Source organism: Hipposideros armiger, unplaced genomic scaffold (genome assembly GCF_001890085.2).
Source record: "Hipposideros armiger isolate ML-2016 unplaced genomic scaffold, ASM189008v1 scaffold_866, whole genome shotgun sequence".
Lineage (NCBI taxonomy): Eukaryota > Metazoa > Chordata > Mammalia > Chiroptera > Hipposideridae > Hipposideros > Hipposideros armiger.
In genome coordinates, this window is record NW_017732216.1 from 160,940 (window position 1) to 170,952 (window position 10,013).

Here is a 10,013-nt window from a genome sequence, read left to right on the forward strand (position 1 = left end):
CAAAATCAGCATAGAGCTAGAAGCAAGTAGCCTGCGAACTCCAAGGCAATGCTAGAGCCCAGCCGGAGCGAGAAGCAGATAATAACAGTGGTAGGCTTGCCAGCACCTGGGCATTTCAACCAGTGCTTGTCAGAGAGTCATTAGGACGCTTAGAGGATACGTTAGGTTCTTTAGGTGATTCACAGGCTAATCTCCTTTAGCATAATCTTTTGTTCCTTTTAAAAAAAAATATTAAAAGCCTTCTAAAATCTTCTGCTGAATCCTGATATATAAAATAGATAAGATCAGCCATGTCCTGGTTGAATCAGGACTGCAGACCTGGGATTCTGCCTTCTAGGCAGACAATACTCCCCGCTATGAGGATCCCATAGAAATCTCTATGCACACCTAGCTGAAAAACCATCACCCCAACATTTAGAGTGTGGCAATACCGATAGTTCCATGTATTTTACTTTTCTTTGTTAATTAACAATTCATTATACTGATAAAAGACCTTATTTCTTTTCTTACTAAATAAATCACCTTTTGTTGTTGTTTCTACTGGTAGGAGAGGAATGTGAATTGGTGGTCCCAGGCTTATTTGCCTTCTTTATTTTTCTATGGATGAGAAAAGTCTTTAAAACTTATCTCGCTTCGCTAGATCTCAGTCTCAGGCATTATCTAAGAGTTTTAGGGATTTAGACCCTAGAAATGACTCGTAAGAGAACAATCTGCATAACTCCTGACGGATGAAGACACGGTATAAATGTTGGACCCAGGATCTGGCCTGTAGGGGGAAGATTATTGCTAGAGAAGTGAAAACCGCTCATTCCTTCAACCGTTCATCACCCGTGCATTTGACACAACCACCCATCCAGCAGATACTTCTTCGGCATCTATAGAGAACTTCTTAAGAACTGGGGCTTTGGCTTGCTCATACCTGAGTCCCGTACAGAGTCTCTAGCATAATAAGCACAAGGTAGGTACTCAAAAAATATGTGAGGGTCGAAGACCTTATTCTTGAACTCATGGCATCAGGCTCTGAGGGTGGGCAAAACTGCTTCTAAACTTTCTACTGCAATTGCAGAGATAAACATTACCACCTTGTAAGGGCTTCCTCAAAGCCAACCTGTATTTCCACAGCTACAGCTTAATTCTATCTTGCGGCTCACTCAAATGAAACAGAAATCAGCTCTGCCTGCGAAGGCTCTGAGACAAAGAATGAACTTTACACTTTAAGACACAAGACTAATTTGTTTATTCGGTGCGCTCTATAAGTTGAGGAGGGATATTTTTGGCCAATAAATAAATAAATAATCAGACAAACTGAAACTTGAGGGCAAAGAACGAGCTGAGGAAGAGGAAGCGGAGTCTTTGCATAGTTCTAAATGAACAGAAGGTGGCAGCAGTAGGCAACGCGGATTCTCAGCAGAAATGCAGCACTTGCAAGAACCAGGGACAGGAGGCTTCGAGAAAGAGAAGGTCAGAAGGTGACTAACTATTTCGTCATAGAGACCATGGTGTGGAACGTTCGTCCTCTCTACTGGAGGCAGGATGCAGCGTCTTACATGATCTGCCTGGGCATCCCGTACCCGGTCATGCCCGCCTGGGAGGCGCCCTTGTTGCTGCCCATCTGCAGGCCAATTACGTTCTGTCCCTGGCGAAGCTGCTCCTCTGAAAATCCTCTCCGATTCTGCTGGGCTTTCCTGGGCAGAGGGAGTGAGATGGAATAATGCCAGTCTGACAGTTTTCAAACCGTTCCCAAGGTATGCAGGTAGACCGGCTCTACTTGGAGTCACCAGATAGAAGAGCAGACCCCATACGAGGCTATCGTCCTGCCATGAGCTAAGGCCCTACCATGAGCTATGGCCCTACTATGAGCTATGGCCCTACTATGAGCTATAACCTTACCACAAGCAAGCACTACCATGATACTCTTCAGAAACCAAGATGGTTTTCTAGGGTTTCCAGCAATGATTAGTAGCTTGCCTCTCTGGGGACTTCATTCTCAGACAGCTTTCCTGTCACCCTCTGTCTCACAGTTACTTCAAACCCTTGTGAAAATTAAAATCAGCTCTTGTTGCCAAGCATGTCATGAACCCATTCCACCCTTCCATGTATTGGGCCAAGGACGAATGTTCCATTGTAGAGCTAAGGGACCTAGGAGTTAAGGAAGGGAAATTTCTTACTTTAGCTCAGCAGATTTCAGTAAAGAGTCAGATAATAAATAATTTTGGTTTTGGGGTTCTATGGATCATGGTCATATGGACTACTAATAAAGCTGGGACTGAAACAAGGCTTTCAACTAGCCATTATCTAGGAGGTTTTCAGACCAGGTTCCTTTAAAATGATAAAATGACACAAACTGGTACCTTTTTATAACTGTCAAGAAGAAGAAAAGGTGATTAGAGAAATGAAGAGGCAATTGTCTGGTACATGTGTTTTTCTCTGCATCTCCCACTGAGCTACTGGGTTGAGTTTAAACTCCCTTTCTTCCCCTACCCCTGAAACAACAACAACAAAACAAATCTCTTTAGGAAAAAGCCCTTTACTGACATGACCATATCATTTATTATCCAGACCAGGCCACTTGTGAGAGTAAAAGAAAGTGTTATTAATAAACATACTGGGACAACAGGCATTAACCACTGTCCCAGGCAACTAGGACATATTTTCTCTTCATTAAGTGGATAGGTGATAGATGATAGATAGATAGATAGATAGATAGATAGATAGATAGATAGATAGATTCGGGGCTATTTGGGTCATAATAAAACCAAGTTCAGACATCAAACCACACCTGAGAAAAGCCATTCAGTCCTACTCCTTCTCAGGAGAAACAGAACCTGGGTAGGGTTGGAGGATCCAGGCGTCTAGTAGGGAAGGTCTGACCATTTCTACTCTGGGTATGGATGTTGGCCTAGACATCAGCACCGGTCTTTCCTTACTCTGGGGGACTTGGTTTATGGGGCCGAGAGTACTTGTTCATTTGGGGTTTTGTGTTGAAATAGCTTCTGAGGAGCTACAAGGCTTCAGATGCTCCCTCTTGTTATCATCGTCCTCTGCTCCAGAGGGCTGAGAAGGGGTTTTTACCTGTGAAACCAGGATGGCTCTCCCCGGTAGCAGCCATCATCCTTGGTGACTGCAACACTACCAAGAGCCATCAGAGTCCTCTGCACAGCTGCCATGTCCTTCCCTGGAAACCAACAAAGAGATTAAAGCCAAGCATATGTCAGGGTCAAGGAATCTGGAAGGATAGGGCTGGACCTCCGGGAAGGAAATTCTGATAAGAGGCTGCAGATGATAACATTCAGGGGACAGGGATATGAAATACTTCTCAAAGTGGGCCAAAGACAACCATAGCAAAACCTCTCAGAAAAGAACAAAAAATCAACTAGCTCATTCTTTTCTATATGGTACATATCAGAAATGCCCAGTTTCTAATTCATTCAGAGTCGCTGTATGAATAAAACATTCCAAACACTTAGCAGCTCAGATATAGGTAGGTCCCTGTCCAGAGCAGAGGAGCTGGCCTCAGTGGGTTCTGTGGGCTGTGTTAAGGGGATGTCCTGTGGGTAGGCTGGTGTGATGGACCGCAGAAGAGGGCCTTCCTCAGGACAGGAAAGAGAAAAGGAAACTGGAAAGAAGTTAGTTAGATGGATTGGCTGCACCAAACCCCAAGTGGCTTCGCTCTTTTATCTGGTTAAAAGGGTCTAAAATCACCCATGTGCATCAAATTGAGTCTTCACTTGGCTATTTGGACTTTCAGAAGCCTGGCAAGGGAAGAAAAACGAGTTAACACAGAAAGCACTCAATGTGACACAAATGATATGTTCTTTATTTTGTGCTGCTTGAAAGGAGCTAAGTGGAAAAAATAAATAACGGGGCTGTGTGTGTGTGTGTGTGTGTGTGTGTGTGTGTGTGNTGTGTGTGTGTGTGAGAGAGAGAGAGAGAGAGAGAGAGAGAGAGAGAGAGAGAGAGAGAGAGAGAGAGGCAGAAGAAAAAGGTGGAGAAGGAGGAGGAAGAGGAGGAGGAAAAAGAGGAAGAGGGCAAAGAAGATGACAACAATGAAGAAGAAGATGAAGAAAAAGACCAAGGTAAAGAGAGATGTGTGATGTGCCCCCTCATGCCATGTGAGAGAAAGCACTGTTTTCTGAGGAGCCCAGTGCCCCTTGCCCCACAGAGAAGGCAACTGGACCTTACACGTTAGCCTGCTCCTCCCATGCTTTCTCCTTTCCCCTCTTCCAGCTGATTGACATGATCCGGACTGGAAAAGATGCTACTGTGTGGTTAGCCTGCAATTTAGAACTAGATCGAAGGTCCACAAATGTGGAGTGCAAAAGCTAAAGGCATAGGGTTAGACAGGAGGGCAGCATTCCGCCTGGTTGGAAGCTGGACAAATTAAGGTTAAAATGCTCTCTTTAGACTGAGTGTACCATCTGTGTTCTCTCCAGTCTGGCTGATGCAGCTCCGTCACTAGAAAATACAGAATTACGGAGGAAAGGAAGATGGAAAGTGAAAATGAAGTATAACTTCAATAAAATGAGCCATTAAGGCCCACAGAGGAAGTTTAGCTCAGGATGTACATTTATTCAAAGATAAGAGAGAGACAGCAGATCCTTCTTCCCTTACCTCTCTCTCTTCCATCCCATTAACCACGGGGCGATTTCCTGGGTCCTGTGGGATTAGTTAATGGATACAGGGATGAAATGCTCTCAGTGGGGAGCCCCCAGACTCAAGGGACAGCTGGGGTGGTAGAAAATGGAGAACCTGAGCAGCACGTGGAAGGAAGAGGGCACACAAGAAATACTGAGAATTAAGAGAGAGGAAAGAGAGATGGTTATTAGAATGATTCTTCTCTTTCACAGATGAAAAACATTTCTGTCACTGTCACTGTATGATAGGATACGTGGGTACTGTTTTTAAATAGAACTGTAGTGATGACATTCTGAAGGATCACTCTGGGAAGAGGAAGGGAGAGGTTTTGCTCTTAAACAGTGAGTCATTAAAGAGAACATAGAGAAATGGTTAAGCACAAGGAGGTTTAGAAAGGTTAGGATATATCACTCATCTCCACTCTGTACAAACTGCACCCTGGAAGTCTGTTCCTGATGATTGGAAAGAGTGGGCCTGATATGTCCAGGTTCTAGGGAAATGTGGAGTCTGATACCCAGCAACACAGCCACAGACATTCCCCTGGGGCCATGGGTGAGGAAGCAAGCTCTGTTAACCATAGACCCAGCCTCCTTCACAAGGAGCTGTCTAATGTGTATACTACGTGAACCCAGAAAGGATGGAGTGAACTAAGTAGGGGTTAAAACCAAGATATCCAGGAACCTAGAACTATAAATACCATCCCACCCTCCTCCCAGACAGTGGAAAAGGAAGTGATTGCACAATTGGGGCAGGAGAAGCTGGGGAAGGAGGCATTAGACAGCAATAAATTGGAAAAGTTTTCTTTAAGAAAGTTCCCGGGACGAGAGATTTGATATAAATGATAGGCCAGACACTTAATTATACATGACATTGATCGCATGGAATTGATATTATTCCTCCCAATGTGAAGATGGGAAAACTAGCTCAGGGAGGTTAATTAACGTGCCAGTCACCCAACAAGTGAACCAGGGCCCAACTCTAGTACAGGTGTTTAAATGCAAAGCCCACGAAAAGTCCACTAGGCCACTTTGCCATCTCCCATGGGTCCCCATCACTGGCTGGTTGGGAAGGCACATTCCTTGGTGATCAGGGATGATCTAAGGATGGCAGTGGCTGCTTCAGTGCCAGGCCAGAAAGAATGCACTGGGAGGATAAAACTGGGTCACAATTCTTGGTCCCCACAAGATCAAGAGCACCAACTTCAAATAGTGGTTGGTAAGTCTGAGTATTTTTGTCTGGAATAATTTCTCCAGGTCTCAACCCAAGTAAGATTAAAGCAGGAAAAAGTAGTTGGGACCTAGAGTCCCCCAGCAGTGTGCAGATCAAGTCAATTATTGTCAAGAATCTAAATAAGGTAATAAACTGTCTCCGAAAAAGAAATCTGTCTCCGTAACCAGTACATTTCTAGCTTATTTTCTTGTCATGTCTAATTAGTTTGCTAATAGATGTGCCTGTGCTGTGAAGAATTCCAGCACTCTTCGGCTGACAAAATGGGGAGAGGGCCTCTTTGCAGCCTCACTTTTCTGGCCAGTTCAAAAACCCAGATCAAGTGCTATTCAGTGGAAAGGGGACATGGGTGGAGGCTGATTCCTGGAACTGGGGGTCAAAAATTTAAACATCTAAAGGAGCAGTGAGAGTAAGGAAGATCTGTGACGTATACCAGGTAGAAAGCAACAAAAGCTAGACTGCTGTGTCACAACCAAGTGTACCTAGAACCAAGTCTGCTTCAGGCAGGGCTCCCCAAGCTGCTTGAACAATTAATGGGATAGCATAGTGGGATCTCCTTAAAAAATATGAAATTTGAGGTCATTCCCCAGCCTGAGGTAAGGCCTGGGAGTTTATATTTTTAATTAGCTCCCCAGGTGATTCTATGCCATCAGGCAAATTTGAGAAACATGGGTTTCACCTGGTGACTCCAAAACTAGACTGATCATCAGAATTACCTGAGGATCTTAAGAATTTAGATTTTGGGACAATCTCCTGAGGTGACTCTGATGCAGCCAGATTGGGTAGGGCAAGCACTGCTCTAATTCTTTGGTTTTCCATTTAAAAAAGAAAAAAATCACAATGCCTGACATATTTGTTAAGCATTAACTCTTTCTTTAAGAGATATATTCTGAAGTTAAATAGTAAAATCAATAATGAGAAGGGCTCTGATCCAAGTTGGGAGCCAGCTCAGAGGACTGGCAGCTTGGAATCTCTTTGTTCCCTGAAAGCTACCCTTAGATACCTTGGCAATACAGCTTGAAAACCCCTGCTAAATGCTATTTTTCCAAGAAAAAAAAAGAAAGAAAGAAAGAAAAAAAGAAAGAAGAGTATGAAATAGGTGCTGAGAATTTTTAGATGCTGGAGAGCAGAAATGAGACATGAGTCCTGGTGGCGACCTAAAAATGGGACCACCAGGGCTGGCCGAGTGGCACATTGGTTAAGAATTGGCTTGGGAGTGGCAGCTCTGAGCATCAGAGCCCTGGTTCAGATCCCACATGAGGGCCAGCAATGCTGCACCCTCTACAGCTAAGATGGTGAACAACGGCTTGACCTGGAGCTGGGTGGCCATGGGTTGCCGGCAACGGCGTAGGCTGCAATGGGGCTGCAGTGGGCTGCTGTGAGCTACCGTGAGTGGCTGGCAGCCAGTGTGAGTGGCTAGCAGCTGGTGTGAGCTGCCTTGAGTGGCCGTCCAATGGTAGATGAGCAACTGCCTCACCCGGGAAGAGCGCAATGATAATACCAACATGGGCCAGTGAAGCAAAATCCTCTAAAACTAGGCTGAAGAACAAAAGGACAGCAACTTGTCTGTTCCCCTCCCCCAATTCCCCAATAAAATCTTAAATAAATAAAATAGAATTAAAAAAAATAAAATAAAATAAAAATGAGACCACCAGGCATAAGAAGGGTAGTGACACATGAAAGCAGAGAGGCCCAATGTACACTAACAGCTCAGAATTTTAATCAGGCTACTTGGAACCTTCTAGCCCCCTATCACAGGAGGAAGCTAATATCAGAACTTGAAGTTGTAAAAAAAGATGGTAGCACAATTGCTTGCCTGTCTCATCAGGCAAACCTTCTCAGGGAGAATCTCAGATAGCAACTGACATTTTTACTTGACAATAGTGTGTTTCCTGTTTCCTGCATTATCAGAAAGCAATGTTTCCCCAGGTGTGGCCTTACACTCTAAACTACTGAATGATAACCTCTGGGGAGTAGGGCCAAGGGTTTTGTATTGTAAGGACCCCTGCCCCAACCCAGGGATTCTTAATGCCCATTGAGTTCGAGTGCTATTACCATAAAGATGCTTGAACAGGATTTTGTTCTCTTAAATTTTTCTTATTACTTTTATGATATCCTATGTATATCTTTGAAACAAACCAACAAAAAACAGAACAGTAAAGAGAAAGAAAAAAAGGCTAGAGATAAGTCATATGGGTGGGTAAAGCCAGGTTGGATACTCTACTTTCAATATTAAAAATCAATCTTACAGTCTAAACTCTTTGCTTCAGAGTTACTTCCGTATTATATCAGTTTTGACTCATGTTTGTTACTCTTAGAATACTGTGCTTTTTGTTTTTTGTTTTTTTTTATCTTTCTGGGACTTACAGAGAAAGCAATGAGTGGATGAACGAGCCATTCCTTATTTCCCTGAGTAATGACTTAGGCATAGCCCCCAGTTCTCCACTCATGGTAGAGGACATATTGCTATAGTGAAGGGAGAAATGTCAGAGGATAGGCTAGGCCTCCACTGTGGGTTTTGTGAATTTTTGTTGCTTGCCTCCCTGGAGAAACTCCCTAGGGCAGTGGATTTCAAAGTGGGGTTCCCAGACCAGCAGACGCAGCATCACCTATGAATTGGTTTAAAAAAAAAAGAAAGAAAGAAAGAAAGAAAGAACTGCAAATTCCTAGGCCCTTGCACACTTAATACCTCAGAAACTCTGGGACTGAGGCCCAGCAATCCGTGCTTCAACAAGCCTACCTCGTGATTCCAATGCACACTGGAGTTTGAGAACCACTGCCAGAGGGAAAACAAGCCAAAGGCAATTGTGAGCAGCACTTGGAATAAATGGTGTGAAGGCTGTTCTTACAGAAAAGGAAGCTTTAAGCTGGAGGCATCTGTGATGTCTCAGGTCACTACAGGCACCTCACAGTATCCCAAAATATCTCTCAGACTGGGTGAAATCTCTTCCTTCTCTGCTGTTGAGGAATGATACATACAGTGACACCTCTCCAGAGAATATATTTGGATCTTCCAGGCATTCCGCCCCCTATGTAAAACCACTCATCCTCCGTAACTCCCAGGCATCAGGGAGGGGCAACAGGGAAGCATGACAAAACCATGTGTCCAAGTTTGGATTCATCAGTAGGATTACTAAGAAGAGTAATCAGATTTGATTGATCTTTGAGTCTTACCTGCTCTGACATTCTAGAATTGTACATGTCTAACGCTCACCACATAGTTCTGCAAAGGAACCCGAAAGGTTAGTTGCTGATGGGCTTACAGTAGGGGAAAGAAGCCAGCAATTATTAAGTGTCTGTTAGCCATGCATTGTGCTAGGTATTTTACATGTTTCATCCTTACAAGAACCCTCTGAAGGAGGTGCTAGACCTGTTTACAGAGGAGAGAATTGGGGCTCTGAGAAGCTAAGCAGCTTAAGCAAGGTCACACCGCTAGGACGTAGCTAAAGAAGAGTTGCAACCCATCTATCTGGCTCCAAAACCCATGCTCTTTCCACTGTGTCAAGATCTTCTGGGTCTGGAATTGGCAAAGCAATATATTATGGGGAAAGACATCAAGAGGGTAATGATCACGAGGTGAAAAAAGTCAATAAGGTGACCCCTGAAGCTGGCCTCTCTGTACTCGGGAATGGTAGATGTGGTGAAGACATGACAGAGGACAGAAAGGGCAAAGGTCACACAGGCAACCCTACCAGCTTCTGTGTGAAGCCGTCAATGAACTCCATTTATTCCAAGACAGAATATGTGCCTTTCCAGCCTTGCTCCTGTGCCTCATTTTCCATTAGTGTTAAAAAAGGACAGGCCCATGACAATGGTAATTTTTATACTGCCAGCATTTACTGTACTCTATTATAGCCAGGCACTATGCTAAGCAATTCTAATGCATTATCTCATTTACTCCCTGTATCATCCCTGTAAAATAGATCTTATTATTCCCATTTTATAGCTGAGAAAACCAAAACTTAGAAAAGTTAATTGGTAGGTGATGGAACAGAGGCACGAGCGATGCAGTCTAGTTTCTGATTCAAGAGTCTGCACTCGACTACCTTCCAGGATAAGCATTTTTTGAATCTACCTGACCAGCACACTCACTAGCTCTCACATGTTCTTTCTCTCTCTCTCTCTCTCTCTCTCTCTCTCTCTCTCTCTCT

General features: G+C 44.0%; 1 protein-coding gene across 1 annotated transcript in view; it reads right to left on the bottom strand.

Moving 5' to 3' along the window:
* Positions 1-1,213: 1,213 nt before the first annotated feature.
* The window catches only part of TAGLN3 (transgelin 3), a 16,896-nt gene continuing 8,096 nt past the window's right edge, over positions 1,214-10,013 (bottom strand). Inside the window, exons 5-6 of the mRNA XM_019629708.1 lie at positions 3,073-3,175; positions 1,214-1,685 (exon numbers count right to left, since the gene is read on the bottom strand). Coding sequence (XP_019485253.1) covers positions 1,544-1,685; positions 3,073-3,175 — 245 coding nt within the window. The 3' untranslated portion in view covers positions 1,214-1,543. The remainder of the gene's footprint in view (positions 1,686-3,072; positions 3,176-10,013) is intronic.